Genomic DNA, 26,396 nt, shown 5'->3' with positions numbered 1-26,396 from the left:
GTCTACACATAAAAGGCAAGTGCTCTAGCACTGTCACATACCTGGCTTTCAATGATAGTTTTTATTTATTTTACTATTATTATTATTATTATTATTATTATTATTATTATTTTGGTTTGGGCCACACCCTGCTGCTCAAGAGCTTACTCCTAGCTAATTCTCAGGGATCGTTCCAGTGGGCTCAGGGTACCATTTAGGTTGCCAGGGATCAAACAAGAGTCAAGTGCATACAAGGCAAGTGTCATACTCACTGTACTATCTCTTGGCCCTTGATTTTAATTTGTAAAGGGGTGACTCAAAGAAAAGAAGAAAAAAGAATATACAGCAAAAAATTTATATGTTCCATAAACCCTAAAAGCACTTATTAGGCCTATATAAAAAAGTTTGTCAACTTGTTTGGCTACACAATTAATTTAACTTTGGATTGTTCCTTTCCCAAAATGTTGAAGGTCTAGAATAACTTTTACTCAATGGATAGTTTCACTTCCTTACTAAAATGTGACTTTCAGAGGGTGTCCTTAAGGCATACCCCCAAATGATGACAAATAGCTCTCCAGTGAGGCTACTTGAAATTTGTTCCCAGCCTTGCATGAACTCGGGTAGATCCATACTTTCTCAATCATTATTTTCCTGGACTTAGCTGTGTGTATCATAATATTTAGCTGAATTAAGATATTCTTTTTGTGGGGCCGGGAAGGTGGCGCTAGAGGTAAGGTGTCTGCCTTGCAAGTGCTAGTGTAGGATGGACCACGGTTTGATCCCCCAGTGTCCCATATGGTCCCCCCAAGCCAGAGGCGATTTCTGAGTGCATAGCCAGGAGTAACCCCTGAGCGTCACCGGGTGTGGCCCAAAAACAAAAACAAAAAAAAAACAAAAAAAAAAGATATTCTTTTTGTTTTGTGTTGTTTTTGTTTTGGGGTCACACCCAGTGGCACTTGAGTTACTCCTGATCTGTACTCAGGAATTAACTCTTGGCAGGACCAGGAGACCATGTGGAATGCCGGGGTTTGGGGATCAAAAACTGGATTGACTGCTTGCAAGGCAAGTGCTCCAACCTGCTGTTATAGAGAGTCTTCTGTAGATTCCTGAGCTCTTTTGCTGATAGTCTTCTGTCATTTTAACTCTTTTTGAAACTTCTGGCATTCTTGTGCTTCTTGAACTCTTTATTCCTGCCTTGCTAACAATCAGTAATTTTGCTCCTTTTCTTGAAAAATCACTTTTAATGCTCTACATTCTAAAATGTTTCTACCAGAAGAAGGTCAAGGTCATATTTTATCTCTTTTTTCTCAGGAATAATAATACTTCAGCAACTATCATCTAAGTTAACCAGATGCTCTGGCAAACACTACTTTTTAAATATTTTTAATAATAAATCACCTATATTCATGGTAAATTGAAGAATGAGTAGCTTGAGGGCTGGCAGGTCAGCCCAATTCTTAGAGATCATAAATAAATAAGGTTTCTCTTTCATGCCTAATGAAGTCATCTACAGCAGTGATTTTCAACATTTATACCTAAGGACAAATGCCTATTCAGCAATGGTCTGTGTGCCACCAACTAATAACCTCTATGGTAGACCAGTTTCTTATTTACTTCCTTTCATCCTTCCTTCCTTCCCACATGCACTGGCTCATGAATTGCCAGCTAAAAACCACTGCTCTAGAGTGTGGTCCTTACCACTAAGATAGAGCTTGCTCATGACCACAAAGAGTGGTGAGTGCAGTTAGAGTGGAGAAATGTCCACTATGACAATGATAGTTCGAACTTATAACTCTGGACAAGGCCTAGGTGCTGAAAGGGAATAAAGTAACATGCATGCATATTGATGATTGTTTATTCGTTATAGTACAAATCACATTGTCAGAGAGAGAGAGAGAGAGAGAGAGAGTGAGAGAAGGAAAATGCCTACCCTAGAAATGGGGTGGGACAGAGATGTATGGGAAGGAAATCAGGGACATTGGAAGCAGAAAAGTCCACTGGTAAAGGGCGGTATACATTCTCTGACTGAAACTTGAGTATGAACAATTTTGTAACCATGGTACTTAAGTAAAATTTTTATGTAAATAATTAGAAGCTTGCTCTTGAAATGCATCTGTTGAGGTAAATGTATTTCTTTTTTTTTTTTTTTTTTTTTTTGTGGTTTTTGGGTCACACCCGGCAGTGCTCAGGGGTTACTCCTGGCTTCATGCTCAGAAATTGCTCCTGGCAGGCACGGTGGACCATATGGGACGCCGGGATTTGAACCGATGACCTTCTGCATGAAAGGCAAACGCCTTACCTCCATGCTATCTCTCCGGCCCCATGTATTTCTTATAAAAACATGATCTGGAAGCTAAGTAGATAGTTATGATTTGCATTCTTTGGCTAAATGTTCATCACATCCTCACATCTAGCTGCAAAGAAAACTAGCAGGAGTTTTATCACCAAAATGAAGCAAAAACAAGAACAATTTTTAATCTCTGCTATCTTGAATGAGGTTTAGCATCTTTTTTTTATATACGTTTAAGATCAGTCCATTTCATATAATGTTGAATTTCAGAAATAAAGTTGTCCTGTAAAGTAATAACCACTCTAAATATTATATCTTTTCTATATTCAACAGATAACGCCAGCTATAACAAATTATGTAACAGATAAACTAGGAAAAAAGTTTGTAGAGCCTCCGCCATTTGATCTGACAAAGAGTTTCTTGGATTCAAATTGCACCATTCCCTTAATTTTTGTGCTCTCTCCAGGAGCAGACCCTATGGCCAGTAAGTATGTATATATATATATATATATATATACCTATCAACTTTTTAAAAATTACAAAAAGGGTCTGGAATGGTGGCACAAGTGGTAGGGCATTTGCCTTGCACGTGCTAACCTAGGACGGACCGCAGTTCAATCCCCCGGCATCCCATATGGTTCCCCAAGCCAGGAGTAATTTCTGAGTGCATAGCCAGGAGTACCCCCTGAGCATCACTGGATGTGGCCCAAAAACAAAACCAAAAATTACAAAGAGGTCATCTTTCTCAATATCTACTTTGTATATAATTATAAATCGATTAGTAAATCCAATATATATAAGGAATGAAAACTAGAATTATCCACAACTAATTATCTATATATTGCAACATAAGGAATGTTTTACAATCTTACAGTTAGCAGTGAAACACTTTTGTTTGTTTTGGGGACACACCCAGTGGTGCTCAGGACTTGGGACCACTCCTGGCAATGCCCAGGGCACTGCATCAAGTTCTAGGAACCACACCTAGGTTGGCCATATGCAAGGCAAGTTCCTGGCCTGCTATACTATTGATCCAGCCCAAAAACTCTTTTTTTTTTATGTCCTTTTTAGGCCTACTGAAATTTGCAAATGATAAAGGTATGTCTGGAAATAGTTTCCAAGCTATTTCACTGGGACAAGGACAAGGACCAATAGCAACCAAAATGATTAAAGCAGCAATACAAGATGGAACATGGGTTTGTCTACAGAACTGTCACCTTGCTGTTTCCTGGATGCCTGTTTTGGAAAAAATATGTGAAGATTTCAATGCTGAAGAATGTAATCCAACCTTTAGACTTTGGCTCACAAGTTACCCCTCCCCAAAAGTATTTTTAATTCTTTTTTTTTTTTTTTTTTTTTTTTTTTTTGGTTTTTGGGCCACACCCGTTTGACGCTCAGGGGTTACTCCTGGCTATGTGCTCAGAAATCACCCCTGGCTTAGGGGGACCATATGGGATGCCGGGGGATCGAACCGCGATCCGTTCCTTGGTAGCGCTTACAAGGCAGACACCTTATCTCTAGCGCCACCTTCCCGGCCCACTATGTTTATTTCTTATAGAATTTAGTATCTTTTCACTTTTCAGTTATATTGTATTTAATCATAACTTAATTATTACATAGTACTTAAATTGTATAAAGTATTGCAGTTACCTAAAGTAGATTTTAAGAGGCTGGAGCAATAGCACAGTGAGTAGAAGTTTGTCTTGCACTGGGTTCAATTCCTGGCATCCCATATCATTCTTGAGCCTGTCAGGAGTAATTCCTGAGTCAAAGCCAGGAATAACCTCTGAGCACCACCGGGTGTGACCCCAAACCCAAAGATAAATAAATAAATAAATAGATAAATAGATATTTAAAATACTTCTGAATTCTGCCTTCATATAATTTTAATACTATCATATGACATATCTTTAGTTTCTGATATTAGGGAAATTTACCCCTAAATGTTTATAGGACATATTACATTCACAACTAAAGTTACAGGGCCATCCTATCACCAAATATTCCTCCTATTGATCTTCTTCTTTCCCTATGTAACCACCAGAGTTTTCTTTCCTTATTGGGGGGGGGCACACCCGATGATGCTCAGGGGTTCCTCCTGGCTCTGTGCTCAGAAATCGTCCCTTGCTGGAAGACCATATGGGATGCTGGGATCAAACTGAGGTCCGTCTTGGGTCAGCCATATGCAAGGCAAAGGCCCTACCTCTGCGCCACCGCCAGAGTTTTCAATGAGTCAAATTAGTTTAATCAATCTAACAGCACTATCTAGTTGGATGTTGTTGCTGTTGCAACTTTATTTGATTTGATTACTTCTTTTTTTTGTTTTTTTTTGTTTTTTTTTGTTTTTTTTTGTTTTTGGGCCACACCCTGTGACGCTCAGGGGTTACTCCTGGCTATGCACTCAGAAGTTGCTCCTGGCTTCTTGGGGGACCATATGGGACGCCGGGGGATCGAACTGCGGTCCATCCTAGGCTAGCGCAGGCAAGGCAGGCACCTTACCTCCAGCGCCACCGCCCGGCCCCTGATTTGATTACTTCTAATACAATCCCCTGGTAATTGTCAGTGGTGTTCATTGCTTGCTTTTCTTAGATTAATGTATCAATTTTCATCCATTGTTGTCCCCATAGACTCTAGAGTTTTTCTTTCTTTAATATCAGAGTAGAATTGTATTGAGTCATATGTGCATAACTTCTTTGGGGGGTTTTGTGTTATTTTTTTGTTTTTGTTTTTGGACCACACCCACTGATGCCTAGGGCTTCACTCTTAGATCTATGCTCAGGGATCACGCTGGCAGTCTCTCAGTTTGACTTCATGCAAGGCAAGCAGCTTACCTGTTGTACTAACTCTCCATCTCTACATATCACAATTTTTTTATCCAGTCATCTAAAAATGGGTATTTAGATTTATTTCACATTTTGGTTTTTTTAAATAATGCTACTATGTATATGAAAGCACAAATATAATTACTGTTTTATATCTTTCAGATAAATGTTTGGGAGTGGAATTATTGTATTTGTGTTTATATGCACTAATTTACAATTTCAATAGTGTGCTAGAGATCTTTTTCTCAAATTTTTTATTGTAACACCATGATTTATCAAGTTGTTGATAACACGGTCATTTCAGGCATCAAATGTTCAAACACCACTCCCACCACCAGTGCAAACTTCCCTCCACCAGTGGCCCCACTTTCCTACTTAGCACCTTAACCCTTGCACATGCAAACAAATTTACTTCATATTGTTTGTCACAACACAAAAGCAAATGGAATTATCAAAGCTTAGATCAACTAGGGTCAATTTGAAATTATGTTTTTATCTCTCAAGGTTGCTAAAGTCAGTGTCTGAGGAGTCACTGGGCTGTGGTTGGTTCTAGTTGAGCTCTCCGTGTTAATATTTAGGCTTGCTGAGCTTGGTGGCATTCTATCAAAATTCCCTATCAGGTTTGCTGTGATCCTATTGGCCTGACACTACTATGAAATTTTGAGGTGTTGCACGGCCTCGTAGCCCCAGATCACTTGATCTGGGACAAATTTGGTGACTTGGCAGTTGGATAAGGTTAAGTTGTGGAACTGGGCCATTCTATCAGGGGGTGGGGGTGGAGTTGTGGGGGTGGACAGCTGTGGCTTCAAACAGAAAGGGAAAAGCAGACAGCAAAAAGCCTCAACCCATTCTCAGAGATCCGAGTTTTCAGCCTGGATCAGACGATTTGGGAAGAGCCATGGACATCATTTTATTTCAGAACTTAGAGGAGCGGGGCTGTTTCTCTGACAGGAAGATAGCAGGTGGTGAAGGCTGCTGCCTTTTCTGGTGACAGGGTTGTGTGGAAGTTCTTGGACTTCCCCAGTTTCATGAATACTTGAGAGTTTTCAGCACATTCTCCAGTCCCACCAGAGAAGGGTCAACTGCTTATATTATTTGATTTCAGTCATGAAGCTGGGTAGTTTCTGTCAGAGTCGTCCACAGTTCTCATTTCCAGTATTTCTGGCATAAGCCATTCTCATCAGTGTGAAATGATAGCTTATCATGGTTGTGATTTTCATATCCTTCATAATAAATAATGGTATTGAGCATTTTCTGCATGTATTTGTGTACCATCTGTCTTTTTTCATTAAAGTCCTTTATATTTTTTAAAAATATTATTATATGTATTTTAAGTGTCATGCTGTTTATCTTGAATAATTCTGTCCATTTGTCTTAGTTCCCAGTCACAGTTCTACAGAATGGAGTCAAAATGACTAATGAACCACCTACAGGCCTTCGACTAAATCTCCTTCAGTCATATCTAACTGATCCAATTTCTGATCCTAACTTTTTTATGGGATGCCCAAAAAAGGAACTGGTAATATTCCTCTCTGAAACTATAAATATATTTTATGGTGGGAATATATTTAGGTGTATTTTATTTATGAAAGTTAAACTTTAGATATTTCCTAAAGCATAAGAAATTATATCTCTCTGGTTCATTATTGTATTTCTAGTGATTGATACTTCCCACATATACTGAAATGACTTTATTTATTGAGTGAATAAATGAATCAGTTTATAAATCAAAACCTAATGCTATGTTTAAGATCTGAGAGTAGTAATTTTATTTTTACATAATCTATTAATATTGTCAATAAATATGGATGATTGTCACTTTTCTTATAGACGAGGTATAAAGCAATGAGAATGAAATACACTCCCCCAAATTTTTTTGCCTTTGTGAAACTTCAATTTTAGTAATTAAGTTTTGGCATATTAATGATTTCTAGTTTATTTATATAAAACAGTACTGTATATGATATTGCAGAGATTTAGGAGTCCCAATAAATAACACTTCTTTTCCCTGCCTACATTCTTACAAATGGAAACAAAAACAAAGTATAAATATCTAGAAACTAGACGACACTTTAACAGGATGACATTGGTGTGTAGCCACTTATGGCTCACACTTAGACATCACATCACACTGTACCAACAAAAATGATCATTGCTGCCAACATTTCATGTCACACTCAACACAGTGCAACAAAGTGGAACATCATTAATGAAGCCACAAGATGGCAAGAAATTGCAAACTGCAATACTAGTGCATTAATTAGTGGTGTGGACTAGCTTACAAGATGCAGCCTCTATCAATAAACCAATGCAATTTACATTCTAGGCAAGGGTAACTCAGCAACCTTAGAATAATAGAATTATTTAATTGAATAATTTAATAATCGCATTTGTCTAGTCTTGGAATTAATTCCAATTAATACTTTTATAGTAAGCTTTATTTGGGGGAGAAAATGAAAATTATTTTCTTTTTGTTGTTATTTTGTTTGTTTGTTTTGTTTCTGGGCTCTGGGGTTACTTTTAGCTCTGCACTTATAAACCACTCTTGCAGGGCTGGAGAGATAGCACGGAGGTAGAGTGTTTGCCTCTCATGCAGAAGGTCATTGGTTCAAATGCCGGCATCCCATAAGGTCCCCTGAGCCTGCCAGGAGCGATTTCTGAGCATAGAGCCAGGAGAAAACCTTGAGCGCTGCTGGGTGTGACCCCCCCCAAAAAAAAAAAAGAAAAGAAAAAGAAAAAGAAATCACTCTTTGTAGATTGGAAGGACCAGATGTGTGACTGGAATCAAACGCAGGTCAACTGCAATGCAAGTGTCTTAATGGCTGTACTACCACTCCAACTCCATTTTATTTATTTATTTTGCCTTTTGGACCACACCTGGTAACACTCTGGGGTTACTCCTGGCTAAGCACTCAGAAATCACTCCTGACTTGGGGGACCATATGGGACACCAGGGGATCGAACTGATGTCTGTCCTACATCAGCTGCTTGGAAGGCAAACAAACTCCTACTGTTGTGCTATCGCTCTGGCCCCTTTATTTATTTGTTTATTTTGTCAATGTCCAATTACAAAGTATTGGTGATTGGGTTTCAGGAATACAATGTTTTAACATCACTCCCCTTACCTGTGTCCATTTCCCTCCACCAATGCTCCCCTACTTGCATTTAATTTGCCTCCCACCCACCAGTCTGAGTGGGCTTAATTTTAGGTAGCATGTCCTTTTATATTAGAAAATTGTAGGGGCCGGTGAGGTGGCACTAGAGGTAAGGTGTCTGCCTTGCAAGAGCTAGCCAAGGAAGGACCGCAGTTCAATCCCCCAGCGTCCCATATGGTCCCCCCAAGCCAGGGGCAATTCCTGAGTGCTTAGCCAGGTGTAACCCCTGATCATCAAATGGGTGTGGCCCAAAAAAAAAACAAAAAAAAAAAAGGAAAGAAAATTGTAGAGCTCGGAGCCAGAGAGATAGCATGGAGGCAAGTGCATTTGCCTTGCATGCAAAAGGACAGTGGTTCGAATCCCAGCATCTCATATGGTCCCTTGAGCCTGCCAGGAGCAATTCAATTTCTGAGCTTAAAACCAGGAGTAATCCCTGGGTGCTGCTGGGTGTGACCCAAAAACCAAAACAAAAGAAAAGAAAGAAAAAAAGAAAAAGAGGGCCCGGAGAGATAGCACAGCGGCGTTTGCCTTGCAAGCAGCCGATCCAGGACCAAAGGTGGTTGGTTCGAATCCCGGTGTCCCATATGGTCCCCCGTGCCTGTCAGGAGCTATTTCTGAGCACACAGCCAGGAGTAACCCCTGAGCACCGCCAGGTGTGGCCCAGAAACCAAAAAAAGAAAAAAGAAAAAGAAAATTGTAAAGCTATGAATATAGTCTATTGTAAAAGGTGATCAATTTCCTCACTTCTACTAATGAAAACCTAATCAGAATTTTTCCTTATTTGGTTTTTATATTAAAGGCATGGGAGAAGTTGCTGTTTGGAGTTTGTTTTTTCCATGCTCTGGTGCAAGAGAGAAAAAAATTTGGTCCTCTTGGTTGGAATATTCCATATGGATTTAATGAGTCAGACTTACGCATCAGTATTCGGCAACTACAGGTAAAATTAGATAGGGATTGACTTGAACGGAGGATCATATATATTTAAACCGTAGATCATTAACTCCACCTAGCCTGATCAATTCTCCCAATACTGTAATTGGCTAGTGGTTTATGAGGTCTTATCTTAGTCTGTAATTTATGAGGTATGTAACTTGTTTGTGAGGTATTATTTTAGTCTGTAATTTTCTTGTTGCTACTGCAAGTAACAGAAAACCTGTCTCAAAATGAATTCAACTATAGATATTTTTAAAAGAGATAGGTCTGAAGAATGGAAAGTCTCGAGTTGGTTTCACAAAACAAAAATACGATTTTCAAGGAAGCTTGCTTGTCTTTTTTGCAACTCTCTATTCAGTGCTGACTTTACATAGGTTCTCACTATTCTCTACTCAGTTAAATCTATTGTTTAGCCCTACCAGAAACAAACAATATATGAATAGAAAAGGAATTTGTCAAAAGAATATCGGGTAGGTTTCATAGTCACAGACAGCCACAACATTCAGCATCATATCCGTGAGTAGCAATTGGTTTCTTCAGCCTGGTTGAATATCAGACACCACAGCTCTCAGAGCTGCCACACAACTCTGGTCAGCTGCAGATTCGCTGTTGTCATCAGAAAAGTCTCTCTGCCAGGGCCCGGAGAGATAGCACAGTGGCGTTTGCCTTGCAAGCAGCCGATCCAGGACCAAAGGTGGTTGGTTCGAATCCCAGTGTCTCATATGGTCCCCCGTGCCTGCCAAGGAGCTATTTCTGAGCAGACAGCCAGGAGTAACCCCTGAGCACCGCCGGGTGTGGCCCAAAAACCAAAAAAAAAAAAAAAAAAAAAAAGTCTCTCTGCCAAAAACCAATCAATAAAGTTTAAAAAGGGGGGGTCTGAAAAGATAGCACAGTGGTAGGGCGTTAGCCTTACATGTGACCAAACCGGGAGCAACCCGGTTCAATTCGCAGCATCCCATGTGGTCCCCCAGCTCAGCATCTATGATTGATGCATCGGAAAAATCATGTCCAGATAACAGGTGTGGTTTTTCAGTGTAAGGGCACCTTTACAGTTTCTGTAGAATCACAATGGAGACATTCAGTGTTGTTGTTGTTGTTATTGTTTTATAAAAGGATATTCACTATAATTTAAACAATTTACTCACTATCTGTGGAATTGTATTCTATTGTGTGGCCTGACTCCAGCACTGAATTTTGGAATCATTTTGTTTTTATTACATTGTTAGAGGTTTCCTAAATCAGACTTTGAACTAGGTGTAACACATATATTAATCAGCAGGCTGATTGAGACTCTTTAAGATTGGTATTGTCCCTATTTTTTTTTGTTTTATGTTTGTTTGGCTTTGTTTTGGGGGCACACCCAGTGGCGCACAGGGGTTACTCCTGGCTGGCTTGGGGAACCATATGAGATGCCAGGGATCCAATCTGGGTTCATCCCAAGTCGGCAGCATACAAGGCAAATGCCCTACTGCTGTGCTATCACTCTGGCCTGTCCCTATTGTTTTAGATAACTAAATATGAGAAGTATACTTGCTGTTGAGGTAGGATTTAAACTAAGGTTTTTTTCAACTCAAGTATTTTCTTCATTATTTCTGTCATTTTTACACAATATATTAATTCAGTCAGACAGCCACAGATATTAATATGTTTCTGCTATGGCAGGGTTTTATGACAGGGGCTCCATATATATAAAAGAGAAAAGTAAAGGTTGATAAAGCCCAATTACATATCATTATATTTCAATCAGATGAGTTCTGTAAAATTATGGCTCATGTTTATACCAAAGTTACGCTTATACCAATATCATGCTCATATCAAGTTTTAAGTAAGTGGAAGAAGATAATTTTAATAATAATTTCTTTAAGCATCATGGTTACAGAAATGTTTTTAGTTTGGTTTCAGTCATAGAGTGTACACTATTCTTCATCAGTGCAATTTTCCCACCACCTATGTCCACATTTTCCTCTTAGCCTCCACCTCCTGCCTGTCTCTGGGACAGGCATTCTGGAAGAAGATAAATTTAAAAAAGAAGAAACTTTGGATCAAATTTGTCAGTTTAAAATCTAACATTGTTGGGGCCGGGTAGGTGGCGCTGGAGGTAAGGTGTCTGCCTTGCAAGCGCTAGCCAAGGAAGGACCGCGGTTCGATCCCCCGGCGTCCCATATGGTCCCCCCAAGCCAGGGGCGATTTCTGAGCACATAGCCAGGAGTAACCCCTGAGCGTCAAACGGGTGTGGCCCAAAAACCAAAAAAAAAAAAAAAAAAAAATCTAACATTGTTAAAATCGGTGCTTGTGAAATTGTAATTACATGACAGAGGGAGACTAATTTTTAACACTGGTTTTGATTCTAATTTAGTTGGGAATACCTAATTAATTATTTCCCCAGACTCTCCTATTGTATATGACCAACCAGTCAACTGGTGGTATGCAGGGGTTACTCCTGGCTCTGCACTCAGAAATTCCTCCTGGCAGGCTCAGGTGCTTACCTTCCCAACTGTGCTATTGTTCTGGCCCCAGAATTCATCCTTTTGGGCAGATTCAGACCAGTGGCTCTCTAGTCTTAATGGCTTTTCTAGGTCCAAAACTAGAAACCTGAAAGTCTAAGGTGGAACTATTTTTATATATTTAGGAACAAGAAATCTAAGAGGGGATTGCTATTTTGGGAGGCAGTGTGCCCCAAATAGAGCTGAGGACCTCAGGCTACTGCTAGTGATACCTGGCCAATAGGGCCAGCAGTTCATTGCTAGTCCCAATGATTTTTCTGTTATCAGGCTCTGTAGTGTGGGGAGTTACTTGGGCAGATTATTTGAAACGTGGATCCCAACACACAAGGCATGCTCCTGTACGTAAAGGATGCCAGAGATCAAACCAAAGTCAGTCGCATGTAAGGCAATTGCCTTACCCACTGCGCTATTGCTCTGGTACTCTAAGATTGATTTTTTGTTTTATTTTGTTTTTGGGGTCACACCCAGTGGCACTCAGACCATAAATAATTTTTTTTTTGGTTTTTGGGCCACACCTGGTGACATTCAGGTGTTACTCCTGGCTATGCGCTCAGAAATTGCTCCTGGCTTGGGGGACCGACCATATGGGACAATGGGGAATTGAGCCATGGTCTATCTTACAGCTGCACCACCTCTCCAGCCCCAAGCCCCTAAATAATTTTAAGTTACAGAAGTAATATGTGTTTGTTTATGAAATATTAAAGTTTCACAAAGCAAAGCCATTTAAATTAAAACAATTAAAATTAAATTAACGATCCAAACTACCCAAAGACAACCATTACAGTCTTTCAGCTCCACTTCTGTGCAGATAGATGTTTGATATTTAATGCCATCTTAAATGGAACCAAAGTGGAAAAGTAGAAAATGTTCTCATTTAATTTTATCTTTCTTTCAGTTATTTATAAATGAATATGATAAAATTCCATTTGATGCTATCTCCTACTTGACTGGGGAGTGTAACTATGGAGGAAGAGTAACGGACGACTGGGACAGACGTCTTCTCTTAACCATGTTGGCTGACTTTTATAACCCACACATAATCGAAAACCCTCATTATAAGTTTTCTCCAAGTGGAAATTATTATGCACCTCCCCAAGACACCTATGATGAGTACATTGAATTCATTAAGGTAACTGATAACAGTGAAGATAGGATGAATTTTTAAGTGTGATTCTTTTCTAGAAATAAAGAGTACAGTGTTTTCTTATCATGGACAGTTAGACGAATATTTTATGACAGTAAGCCTTCTCCCTCTCTTTTCCATTTCTAGTAATTGTTTGATTTCTCTAGTGGGGGGCAGTGTTGGGTGCTGGGTTAGCTAAGCATAGGGCCTCCTGTATTCAAGACAAGTGCTCTGCAGCTGGTCCACCACAGGTTTAATGTTTAGTTGTTTTTTTTTTTTTTTTTTTTTTTTTTTTGGTTTTTGGGTCACACCTGGCAGTGCTCAGGGGTTATTCCTGGCTCCAGGCTCAGAAATTGCTCCTGGCAGGCACAGGGGACCATATGGGGCGCCGGGATTCGAACCGATGACCTCCTGCATGAAAGGCAAACGCCTTACCTCCATGCTATCTCTCCGGCCCCTGTTTAGTTGTTTTTTAATTTTTGGTCAGCATTTATCTACCTTATGAATTTATATATCCTGTAAAAGATATAACACTCACTTAAATCACTTTCTGGTAGAAACTTCCCTTTACTCAAGAACCTGAGATATTTGGATTACATGAAAATGTTGATATCTCCAAAGATCTTCAACAAACAAAAATCCTCTTTGAATCACTACTTCTCACCCAGGGAGGCTCCAAACAGACAGGATCCTCTGGAAGTACTGACCAGATTCTATTTGAAATTTCCCAAAATATTCTCCAGAAGGTACTGTTTAACAATTGTTTATAATATAAATTTAAATGGCAATGAAATAAAATTGAAAACAGCACACAGCAGCATTCTGACTTTAAGTATGAAATACTTTACTTACAGATCATTGGCTTCCAAATCTGTAAGAAGTGAATTAGTTATATAATGTTTATATAATTTTATTATATAATTTTATATATTTAGTTATATAATGCCTGACACAGTAAGTTCTTAGTAACTATAATCATAAATAAGTAAAGACAGCTTATGATTTTTTTTTTTGGTTTTTGGGTTACACCCGGCAGCGCTCAGGGGCTACTCCTGGCTCTATGTTCAGGAATCGCCCTGGCAGACTCGGGGGACCATATGGGATGCCGGGATTCGAACCACCATCTGACAGCATGCAAGGCAAGTGCCCTATTGCTATGCTCTCTCTCCAGCCCTTATGATTTATTTCTATTCTAAACAATAGACCTACTTTTTTAAAGGAAGAAAATGGTTTGCAATTACTAGTTAAGATAAATGGCTCATAACCTATACTTTTAAGTAAGAAAAGATGAGATCTACATTAAATAAGCTCTAACAGTTTCCCCATTGCCATTATATTGCCCAATATTATATTCAGACCTATCAGGAAAGTGGAACAATACTGTCTCCTTCATTTCCTCTTAAACTCAATTAAAAAACTACAAAGGGCACTTATTTAAAAACAAACAGGGGTCGGAGAGATAGCACAGTAGTAGGGCGTTTGCCTTGTACACAGCCAATACAGAATGGACCTTGGTTCAATGCCCAGCATTCTGTATGGTCCCCAGAGCCTGCCAGGGGCTATTTCTGAGCACAGAGCCAAGAGTAACCCGAGTGCCACCTGGTGTGACCGTCCCCCCACGAAACAGCAGCAGCAACAACAACAAACAGAAATTTCTTGTCTCATGTTCTGGAATTTAGAAGTACAAGATCATAGTGTCAGCAGGATTGCTTCTTTCTGACAGTGTCTGTCCTAGGTCTTCCATCTGGTAGGTTGCTGGGAGTCTTTTGACTTAAAGAATGATAAGGGACCTTAAGAAGATGAAGACACTAAGCATAGATCTTCACCCATATTTTAGACTTCTGCCAAGCAGAACATGGCTGTCTGGGTCATCTGCCTTGGAAGCCCTTGGAAGTAACTCCTCTGCTCTATCCGCTGGTAGCCTTGCCAGGCAGAACTCTGGAGCAAGAGCAAATCTCATCACCTGGGCTGCAGCCCCCACAAAATAACCAAGAGACTTTGCCTGCAACCCCTGCAGCCTTTTGCAATTTATCCCTGAAGGGAGAGGTTCTCACTCTTGCAGAATGGTGGTTCTTACAAGATAGCTAGCAGGAAAAGACCTACCAGTAGCATTTGGAATTTATATGTATAGACTTAGATCAAAGGGCTTTGAAAGGGTTTGGGCTGGGCTTTCTTTGTCCATTGCCCTTGACTGAATCCCCAGCACTGCCAACTAACAAGCAATCTACTGTGAGGAGAGATAGTTCAGCAGGGAGTATGCGTGCCTTGCACACAGTTAACCCGGGTTTGATCTCTAGCAGCCCATATGATTCACCAAGCACCATTAAGAATGGTCCCTGACATTGGTAATGGGAATGTTGCACTGGTGATGGGGGGTGTTCTTTACATGACAGAAACCCAACCACAAATTTTTAGAAATGTGGGGCCGGAGAGATAGCATGGAGGTAAAGCTTTGCCTTGCATGCAGAAGGACGGTATTCAAATCCTGGCATCCCATATGGTCCCCTGAGCCTGCCAGGAGCAATTTCTGAGCAGAGAGCCAGGAGTAACCCCTGAGCGCTGCCAGGTGTGATCCAAAAACCAAAAAAAAGAAATGTGTATCTTCTATAATACTGTGCTGTCTCTTATAGTAAAACTATATACTGGAGTTACAGGCAAGTGCATTTTAAACAAACCCCTTTTTTGAATGTGTGCTCTTTGTCTGTTATTTAACTGATCTGTTCTTAAATAACATCTTATGTAAAATGTAGACAATAATACTTGCCTAAGACTAGTGGATAGAAGGCAGTGAATATAATGCCAGGCACATAGTAACTGCCTAAAGTTAGCTTTTAGTGATAAGATATTAAATGAATGGTCTTATTCTGTGAGTAATCTGTGATCTTAAAATCTATCTCCATAGCTACCAAGTAATTTTGACATTGAACAAGCCCTGGTAAAGTACCCTGTGAAATATGAAGAAAGCATGAACACCGTCTTAGTACAAGAAATGGAAAGATTTAACAAGTAAGGACCTATATCCCCAGGGATTAAGAAGGCTACTGTAATTTATTTTTTATTAAAATACATGTATATGGTTCCCCGAGCCTGCCAGGAGTAACCCTGAGTGCTGTCAGGTGTGGCCCAAAAACCAAAAAAATAAAATAAAATAAAATACATGTATATTGGAGCCGGAGTGATAGCACATCAGTAGGACATTTGCCTTGCACACAGCCGACTCAAGATGCACCTGGACATCCAATATGGTTCCCTAAGTCTACCAGGAATGATTGCTAAGCACAGAGCCAGGAGTAACCCCTGAGCATCGCCAATGTGGACCAAATAAACAAAAACAAAAACATGTATACTTAGTATTAAGAACTCTAACTAAGCCTGCTATTTTACTAGAAGATTTTGCTCTTGTTTATTTTTTATTGTTGTGGGGCTGTACATGTTTGGCCCAACATTTTTCCTTGTTTGAACCTGGGACCAGAGTGATAGCTCAAGAGACTGAAGCATGTGCCTTGTGTGCGTAAGACCCAGAGTTGGATTTCTGTACCACGCGAGCACCCCATAGGTGGACTGAGTATCTCTGGAAATAGTCATCCTTAAGAAAACTTGTATGGGGGGGGAGAAAATTTGTATAAATATGGACATTCCTCAAAAGACTAGAAATTGTACTTCCATGTGACCCAACAATACCACTCCGAGGAATATACCCGGCCTAGGGGAACAAAAGCACAATGTAGAAAAGGAAAGAAACCACAGCACTTTGTTCATTGAAGTACGATTCACACTAGCCAGTGTGAATCTGGAAACATCTCAAGTGCCAGAGAACAGATGAGTGGCTAAAGAAACTGTGGTTCAACTACACAGTGGCATACTACACAATTGTTAGGAAAAAGGAAGGCATGAAATTTGCTTGTACATGGAGAATATGGAGAGTATTATGCTGAGCAAAATAAGTCAGGGAGAGAGATAGACATAGAATGATCATACTCATTTGTGAGATATTTTTTAAAAATGATAGTATGGGGGCTGGAGCTGTGGTGCAGGCAGTAGGGCATTTGCCTTACACGCACTAACCTAGGACGGACCATGGTTCCATCCCCCGGAGTCCCATATGGTCCCCCAAGCCAGAAGTGATTTCTGAGTGCATAGCCCTGAGCGTCACCAGGTGTGGCCCCAAAACCAAAATCAAAAACAAAAACAAAAACAGGGGCCGGAGCAGTGGTGCAAGCGGTAGGGTGTTTGCCTTGCATGTGAACCTAGGATGGATCGTGGTTCGATCTCCCAGCGTCCCATATGATCCCCCAAGCCAGGGGCAATTTCTGAGTGCATAGCTAGGAGTAATCCCTGAGCGTCACAGGGTGTGGCCCTAAAACAAAAAAAAATGAAAATATAGTAATAACATCTAGAGACAATAGAAATGAAGGTCATGAGGAGTGCAGTTAGGTCAGAGAAGGACCTACTATGACAATGAGAGTTGGAAATGATCACTCTGGACAGGAACTGGGTGCTGAAAGGAGATAAAATGACACACATGATAGTCCTTCAGTAACTATATTCTAACCCACAGTGGCTAAAAAGGGGAAAAAAAGGAAGAGAGAAAGAAGAAAAATGTTTGCCACAGAGGCAGGCAGGGAAGAGGCCAGAGAGGAGACTGGGATGGAAATGGGAACATTGGAGGTGGGAAATGTGCACTGGTGACGGGTGGTGTTGTACATTGTATGACTGAAGCTCAATCCTGAACACTTTGTAACTGTGGAAATAAAAAAGCAACTATTATGAACAAACTTACAAAGCACGGTGTTTAAATAAAGTAATTTTTAAATTAAAAAAAAAAAAAGGTAAGTCGATGCATCTGCAAAAGAAGAATGTACAGGGAAGCCAGTGTGACAACGTGACAGTAAAGCACGCATCTGACCTAGGTTCAGAACTTCAAGTGAGACAGTCTAGGAATAATATCCTGGGTGTGACTAAAAAATAAATACATTTTTTAAATAAGAAAAGTTGCGGGGCCGGGCGGTGGTGCTGGAGGTAAGGTGCCTGCCTTGCCTGCTCTAGCCTTGGATGGACCGCGGTTCGATCCCCCAGCGTCCCATATGGTCCCCCTAGCCAGGAGCGACTTCTGAGCGCATAGCCAGGAGTGACCCCTGAGCGTCAAATGGGTGTGGCCCAAAAACAAAAAAAAAAAAAAAAAAAAGTTGCACAATCTTCTTCCCCCAAAGTGAAAATATATTTTCTTTTATAATGTAAAAATTATAAAAGAATGACTTTACTGGTTAAAAAGTCATTCTTAAGGTCAGAGAGATACTACATCAGGGAGAGCACTTGCATTGCATCCAGCTGATCCAGGTTTGGTCCCCGGCACCCCAGATGGTCCCTCATAACAGCAAACAAATTATTTGTTTTAATTTTTAAAATATTTTAGAGATGCTACATCCAACAGTGCTCTGGGGATGTGGGAATCACTCCCAGTGAATTCTGTTCTACAAAGCAGGTATAACACCTCAGCCCCAGAAGTGCTGAGGTTTTCTAGCATGTCTCCATGAGGTGACAGAAAAGAAGTTTGTAACCTCTTGTACACCTTTTATTTTTAATTTTTATTTTATTGAAACCATGTGATCCACAGAGTCCTTCACAGTTGAGTTTCAGATCCACAATGAGTCAGGGCCCTTCCCACCCCCAGTGTCGACCTCCCTCCACCCATGGTCCCAGAGTGCATCCTGTCCCACCACACTTTGCCCCCTGGCCTGCCAGCGTCACTGGCCCCTTTGGGTTTAGATCGTTAAGGTTTTGTTCCCTTGATTCTTTTGTCGTTGGCTTTGGCTTGGCTATTTAGACTTCATCTTTTTTTCTAATTTTATTGAAACCATTGTGATCTACAGAGTCCTTCACAGATGAATTTCAGCTATACAGTGAGTGGGGGCCCTTTCTACCATCAGTGTCCACCTCTTTCCACCCATGGCCCCAGAATGCGTCCTCCTCTACTATCACCTCTGCCCCCTGACCTGCCAGTGTAGCGGGCTCCTTTGAGTTTAGATTGTTGAAGTTAATGTATAGGTCCTTGATTCTATTATCATTGACACTGGCTTGGATATTTAGCTCTGTCCTTCTTTATTTCCCCACCAATGCATACGAGACAAGACCATTTGGCCCCTGGCCCCAGCCTTGCTTTATTCCTTTCTTCTTAGTTATATTGAAAAATACGAAAAACATGCACCTTTTTGAGGGAGGAGGTTGACACCCGGCTGTCCTCAGGACTTACTCCTGGCGGGGCTCAGGAAACTATATACGGTGTCAAGGACCAAACCTGAGTTGGCCACATTTAAAGCAAACACCCACCTGCTATACTATTACTCCAGCCCCACCTACAGCTCTTTATTTTTCCCAAAAAAAATTTATATTTGTATTAGGACAGTGTGATTTACAAAGTTATTCATAGTTGTTTTAGACAAACTATGTTTCAGTACCAATTCTACCAAGTGTCAACTTCCCTCCACACTTCTCATCTTAAAAATCTTTTCCTTGGGGCCAGAGAGATAGCATGGAGGTGGAGCATTTGCCTTGCATGCAGAAGGCTGGTGGTTCAAATCCCGGCATTCCATATGGTCCCTTGAACCTGCCAGGACCGATTTCTGAGCACAGAGCCCGGAGTAACCCCTGAGCGCTGCCAGGTGTAACCCGAAAAAAAAAAAAAAAAAACTTTTCCTCAGGGCTGGAATGATAGCACTACAGGTAGGGAGGGCATTTGCCTTGTAGGCCATGGATCAATCCAGGTTCAAGTCCTGACATCCCATATAGGCATGCCAGGTGTAATTTCTGAGCACAGAGCCAAGAGTGACTCCTGAGCATCACTGAGTGAGGCCAAAAAATGAAAATAATACTTTTTTTCACATACACCTTTAATTTCTTTTTAAGTTTTAACAACATTTAACAATTATTTTAACTCTTCAGCTATTTAAATAAAGTTAGTACTAAGCAACAGCATCTAAGAAACGATGTTTTTGTGCTAATTGTTTTAATTTCTGTATTTTAAAATATGTGTGTAGCAACTAAAATGATAAATGTATAGCACCTAAAATTACTTTATGTTACTTAGTGTCTGCATTTAGGGAACAATTCCATAAAAAAAAAAAACCTTGCTGTTTTCTAGAAAGACAACATTGATTTGATATTTATAACCATTTGTATATGCATGTGTTGTGTGCTAACAGTTTTTCTCATTGCAGTTTAATTACAACTATACGTAACACTCTGCAGGACCTAGAAAAAGCTCTTAAGGGTGTGGTTGTCATGGATTCTACGCTGGAGGCACTTTCTGGCAGCTTGCTTATTGGGAAGGTTCCAGAAATTTGGGCCAAACGATCATACCCAAGCCTTAAGCCCCTAGGAAGCTACACCACAGATTTTCTAGCTCGGCTGAGCTTTTTACAGGTAAAAGATCACATCTATAATTGTTTATACGTATCAACTATATTTCACTTTTGTTGAACTGATAAAATATTAAAAACTAACTATTGAATATCTCTGGGTTGCATGGAACATAATTAGTAATCTCATGATGATCTAGTAAAAATTTAGATATTAAAAATTACTCACATCACAAAGTATTGATTAGAAAATTAAAGTTTACTTGACCTGAAATCAAGTAATATATGACATACTTTTGGAGGTTCTAAGTTCATAGTTCTCTGAGACCAGAATTTACTGTTGTTGTTATGTATGATTATTGGTAAATCACAGAAAGAATTGGATTTATTGGATTGAACAATATTGGCTGATACTTAAAAATGATTGTCCTCGTCTTGAAAAACCAGAAAAAAGTTGAATGTCTTAAAATAGCACCAACCCTGAAGGCACATAAATGCTATTCAGACCAACTCAGGCAAACACAGAAAGTCTGACTCTATCTGGTGATTTCTGAACATGGTCGTAACTTGTCTTTGACTCCTTTCCTTTCCTTTCTTTCTTGACCAAAGGCATCTGTTATAATCTGCAAGTTGTCCCCTCCCCTTCCTATCTCCCTTTTCTTGACACTTCAACTCATTTTCCAAACCTTTTGAAACACTGACTGCAACTGCTGCTGTGCTTCCAAGGTCTTGAAAGTTAGTATTTTGATTTCTCAAGAGGGTCTACACCTGGTGCCAGGTAGGATCAACTCCAAGACTGATTTATTTTGTGTTGCACATAGAAGATTTTTTTGTTTGTTTTTGGGTCACACTCAGGATATACTCTGCACTCAGAAATCACTCCTGTCAGGCTTGGGTGACCATATGGGATGCTGGAAATCTAACCAAGATCCATTTTGTATTGACTGCGTACAAGGCAAAAGCTCTGCCACTGTGCTATTTCTCCAGTCCTGCAAATAAAAGATTTATATTGAACTTTCTACTGCTGAAGTTTGAATTTGTCCTTGAGCCCTTCCATTTAATTAGGCACTTTTCATCATCCTGTATCAAAGACTTACCTGAACTTTGTGATATTTCTCCCACTATCCTCTTACCTTTGCGGAATCTGCTGAGGTTTTCAACCCTTTTTTCTTCTTCCTTTTTTTTTTTGGGGGGTGGGGGTGGGTTTTTGAAAAAAACCCTGGCAGCGCTCAGCACACACACACACACACACACACACACACACACACACACACACACACACACACACACACACATTGAAGATCAATCCATAGATCCACAGGTTGCAGTTGAAAAACTGATCCAGGTAGAATGGGTCAGAGTGCTTAAAAATATGAAGCTAGCAAATCAGGAGTCAAGGTTTTCCAGTTCCTAGGCAAATCATCTTTGGCGAAGGTGAGCTTTGCTGAGGAAAGGCTTCCAGGGTTAGATTGTGCATGGAGCATTCTTTTTTAATAACATTCTTAAAAGAATAATACTTTTCAAATCTAGAAGCAATATGGTAATGAGCAGTGTAAGAGGAATCGACCCCATGGAGTTTCATCTACCAGGTCTCGAGTATCCAGGTTCCTTTCCTGAAAGCAAACTGAAAAAGGGTGGGGGGGATATAATAGTAAACTAGCTTTGATTTGAAAAAAATTTACAAAAACATACTCAATGAATGAGTACTATAGCAAGAGTCTATGGCATGAAGCCCACGCTTCTCTGTGAAAACCCCAAATTCACTCTTGGTACCACATAGTCCCTGGGCACCACTTCAGGTGTAACTTTTTAACCCTGAGCTTAGAGTAGCCCCCAAGCATTGCTGAGTGTAGTCCCCAAAACAGCAAAAAAAAAAAAAAAAAAGTTAGTATTTTGCATTCTGGTCTTAGTCTCAAATTAATTTGACATTGGATCTGACATTGAATATCAGATGAAACATAAATTGACAAATGTACATTAAGCATTTTGTTTTTCTCTTTATAGGGCTGGTATGATTTAGGAAAGCCTAATGTGTTCTGGCTCTCAGGTTTCTTTTTCACCCAAGCCTTTTTAACTGGAGCTATGCAGAATTTTGCCAGAAAATACACTATCCCTATTGACTTATTGGGATATGAATTTGAGGTACAGTGACTATTACATTTCAATCATTATATTTTTCAAAAAATGTGTAAAGTTAATTTTATATCAACCATTATACATAATTTAACCACTTCGATGGTGTTTTATGAAGGAAATAGGTATTTGTCTTACTAATCTGTCGATCAAAATACATATGCCATTCTTGTCTGTTTGCCTTTGAGACCACATCTAGTGGTGCTCAGGGGTCACTCCTGGCTCTTCACTCAGGAGTCATTCCTGGGAGGTCTCGGGAGACTCTGTGTGGTGACTGGGATCAAACTCTGTCTGCATGCAAGGCAAGTACTCTACTACTCCCAGCCATTGAGCTCATCTATCTTAATATTCAATTCAAATCATCCAGTGCTGGTTTTACAACTCAGCCAAAGTTAATCTGAGTGGTTGAGAAAGAGTACAGTGGGTAAAGATCCAGCATTCCATATGAACCCCCAAGCACCATCAGGAGTGCCGCTTGATCAGAGAGCCAAGAGTAAACTCTAGCATCATTAGGTGTGGTCCAAAAACCAAAATAAAAAAAATTAACCTTAGGTCCAGTAAAATATAAAGAAATGTAAAGGACTGTTTTACATTTTCTGAAACTTTTGATACTTAACATTATTTTATATTTAGCAATATTGTATTGTTTTTATATTAACAATGTATTGAACAATATCTGCTAGTATATTCTAGCAAATGTGTTATGAACAGTTAGTAAATGTTTTCTTACAAGACATAGGGTAGTTGTTGAGAGGAGAACTCCCTCTGAGTGTGTGCTTCTATCTTCAGGTCATTCCTTCTTACACATCCAATGTAACACCCGAAGATGGCGTTTTTATCAACGGACTTTATCTCGATGGAGCACGCTGGGATAAGGCAAGGTCAGTGAATTCAGCTGCCACTGGCCCTGGCATCCTAAGTCCACCCTCCAAACACAACAGCCTCTTCTAGGGAATTCTGCAAGTAACAAGTAATACCAGAATCCTTAATATGAATCATTGGTCAGACTGGGACAATTGATCATGAGTGAGTATATTTTAGGCCCTGAGCTTGTTACTGTTCAATGGCCTTATAGAAGAAAAGTGAGTTGCAGTGATTCAATAGTCGCTGGACCCAGAGGACCACCCCAATACCACTCAGCCAGTCAGGTCTGATAGTTCAAGGCAGGTGGCAGAGGTTGGGGCCTTTGAGGGCTACACTTGGAGGCACTGGGGTGAGGGTAGGGTGGGTTTGGGGACGTGTCACGGATCACACTCTGGGTTTTGGACAAGCCAGGGTGAACTCCAGGTTTCCCCACTCTCTCTCGGCTTCAGATCAGCTTTCTTTTATGCTGTTGACAGTCGAGTAAATTTCCCATTTCTAGTGGTGAATGAAAGCGGTTTTCTTGTATTTTTTTTCTTTGATGCCATTTCACATAAATCTTTAGATTTAATACTAGATTTCCAGCTTAAGAGCTAAGCAATACTATTTCTTTTTTAAAATATGTGGGTATAATTAGAAGGGGAGAGGCTATTTCCTTTGAAGCTGTACTCTTTAACAAGCCATTAGTGACTATAATTCGGCTGGGCAAATAGCTCACTGGGCTGGAGTGCCTGCTTGGCATGCAGAGGCCCTGAGTTTGATCCCTTTCACTGAACCTGTGTAACATATGCTGCAGAGTATCAAGTGATTCATCTCTCTCATCCTCTTTCTCATTCTTCTTCTCTCTCCCATTCTACTAACATTTGTCTTAACTCACTTTTCCTTTTTCTCTTTTTGGAGGGTACTTCCAGCTGTACTCAGGGCTTCCTTCTGGTTCTGAACTTAGGGACCACTCCTGACAGGTCTCAGGACACCATTTAGGGTGCTGGGGATCAAACTGGTTGGCTAAGTAGCACACTCTACCTAGAGCAATATCTGAAGCCTTATCAGCATTTTTTTCCTTTCTCCCATCCTCTTACAAATGAACAATGCAGCATAGGAGATAGAAACCAGTTTCTTTTTTTATTTTTGGGGGGGGGGGGTCACTCCGGGAGCGGTCAGGGGTTACTCCTGGATCTATGCTCAGAAATCGCTGTTGCAGGCACAGGGGATGGCGGGATTTGAACCACCGTCCTTCTGCACGCAAGGCAAATGCCTTACCTCCATGCTATCTCTCCGGCCCCAGAAACCAGTTTCTAAAGAGGCAGTTCTATATTTGAATTTCAGTGCTAACTCAAGAGCTATTATTTCTAGGAGAAAATTATTCAACCTTTCTATCTGTAAAAGTAGGCCTCAGTGGCAACAAATTATTGTGAGGGTCGTGGATGATACTTTAGAAGAGCAGAAAATATTTGCCCTTGCCACTCTTTCATAATTTCCTCTCAGTTTTTTTCTTGATCTCTTCCTTAATTGCTACCATTTTGTATTTGTTCAGCATACCTATAGCCCTCATCTATTTTAAGTTAATATCTAAGCATAAATTTCCATGATGCAAATTTCAGGCTACTTTTAATAAACTTGCTGTCCATTTTCTCTTCGCAGTGGATTGCTTTCGGAACAATATCCCAAAATTCTGTTTGATCTGATGCCCATCATATGGATAAAACCAAGTAAATATACTTCTCACAAAATTCCTTAGTGTTTTAGGGAAATAATGACGGACACTTTTGAATGTTCCTTGGGACCACAGGGCTGAAGAGACGGTATGAGGGGCAGAGCATTCTTATCCCAAAGACTGTGGCATTTTTTTAGCCCTACCTCCAGACTTGCTAGGAAATCTAAGTTTCCCATCTGTATTTTTTCCTGAGTGCCTTTGCACTCAGAGAACACAACTGATCTAGATCTTCAGCTTCAAAGTGAGTTTTCTAACAAGAAACCCCAACGCTTAAGAACCAGCCCAGATTCCCATGGCATGGGTGTCGCAATGCAGCGGAGGTCAGGTTTTTTTTTTTTTTTTTTTTTTTGGTTTTTGGGTCTCACCCGGCAGTGCTCAGGAGTTACTCCTGGCTCCATGCTCAGAAGTCACTCCTGGCGAGCACGGGGGACCATATGGGACGCCGGGATTCGAACCGATAACCTTTTGCATGAGAGGCAAACGCCTTACCTCCATGCTATCTCTCCGGCCCCAGAGGAGGTCAGGTTTTTGACCCCATGAGGAAATGAATTGCTGCCTCCCTCTTTCGCCATCATTTCCCAACAAGTCTGAAGAAATGGCACTAATACTTTTCTATGCATTTTTTTTTTGGTTTTGGGGTCACACCCAGCAGCGCTCAGGCTTGGGGGACCATATGGGATGCCGGGATTCGAACCACCGTCCTTCTGCATGTAAGGCATATGCCTTACCTCCACGCTATCTCTCCGGCCCCTCTATCTGATTTTTGAGAATTTTACAGGGAGGATGAGCCTGGTGTTCAGTAGTTAGGCTCTGTGCTCAGTGCTCAGCCAGAAGGTGCCAGAAGACCATCAGAGCTCTGTCTCCTGCCTGGCTGTGGAATTTGTGTGGGGTTAGAGATCAAACCCGATGCATTGCAATGCCAGGCATGTCTCTTGCCTGGCCCCTTGCATCTACCCCGGTCCTTAATCCCTTTTTTATTGCTGCTTCCCCATTTTCTCCTCTTTATTCTTTTTCTCCCAAGTAATCTGGCATGTTTTCATGCTTCCTAAGTGATTAGGACTTTAAAAATCAGTTCCTGTCAACCTCTACCTAAGAACTCCTGTCCTCTGGATCATATGCAATCACTTGTCTCATCTCACAAACAGTTATTTAACAACTATAAACACTAAAAAATTTTAACTTATTAACTGTGATCATGACCTTACACGTTATACTGATTATTTTATTACAATATTAATAGAAATTCTTTTAGTACCAATGACTATTTCCCCTTGACCTACAAATATATTTTCTTTTTTTTTCCAAGTTATAAAGACTCAGGCTGTGAGGTCACATGCATACGTCTGTCCTCTCTACAAGACGAGCGAGCGTAAAGGGACCCTTTCCACTACAGGACACTCCACCAACTTCGTCATCGCCATGTTGCTTAAAACGGACCTTCCCATCCAGCACTGGATCAAGCGTGGGGTTGCTCTGCTTTGTCAGCTGGATGACTGAATTGGACAAATAATAAACATTTTAATAAAA

The 26,396-nt window shown here is 40.4% G+C and overlaps 1 protein-coding gene across 1 annotated transcript in view; it reads left to right on the top strand.

Moving 5' to 3' along the window:
* DNAH12 (dynein axonemal heavy chain 12) overlaps positions 1-26,396 on the top strand; it is a 227,137-nt gene extending 200,741 nt beyond the window's left edge. The window contains 12 exon segments of the mRNA XM_049776149.1: positions 2,603-2,753; positions 3,341-3,594; positions 6,470-6,610; positions 9,046-9,183; positions 12,579-12,812; positions 13,364-13,552; positions 15,709-15,812; positions 20,021-20,225; positions 22,166-22,303; positions 23,084-23,175; positions 24,797-24,864; positions 26,176-26,396. Coding sequence (XP_049632106.1) covers positions 2,603-2,753; positions 3,341-3,594; positions 6,470-6,610; positions 9,046-9,183; positions 12,579-12,812; positions 13,364-13,552; positions 15,709-15,812; positions 20,021-20,225; positions 22,166-22,303; positions 23,084-23,175; positions 24,797-24,864; positions 26,176-26,366 — 1,905 coding nt within the window. The 3' untranslated portion in view covers positions 26,367-26,396.

Source organism: Suncus etruscus, chromosome 7 (genome assembly GCF_024139225.1).
Source record: "Suncus etruscus isolate mSunEtr1 chromosome 7, mSunEtr1.pri.cur, whole genome shotgun sequence".
Classification (NCBI taxonomy): Eukaryota; Metazoa; Chordata; class Mammalia; order Eulipotyphla; family Soricidae; genus Suncus; species Suncus etruscus.
This window is presented reverse-complemented; position numbering and strand designations above follow the sequence as displayed.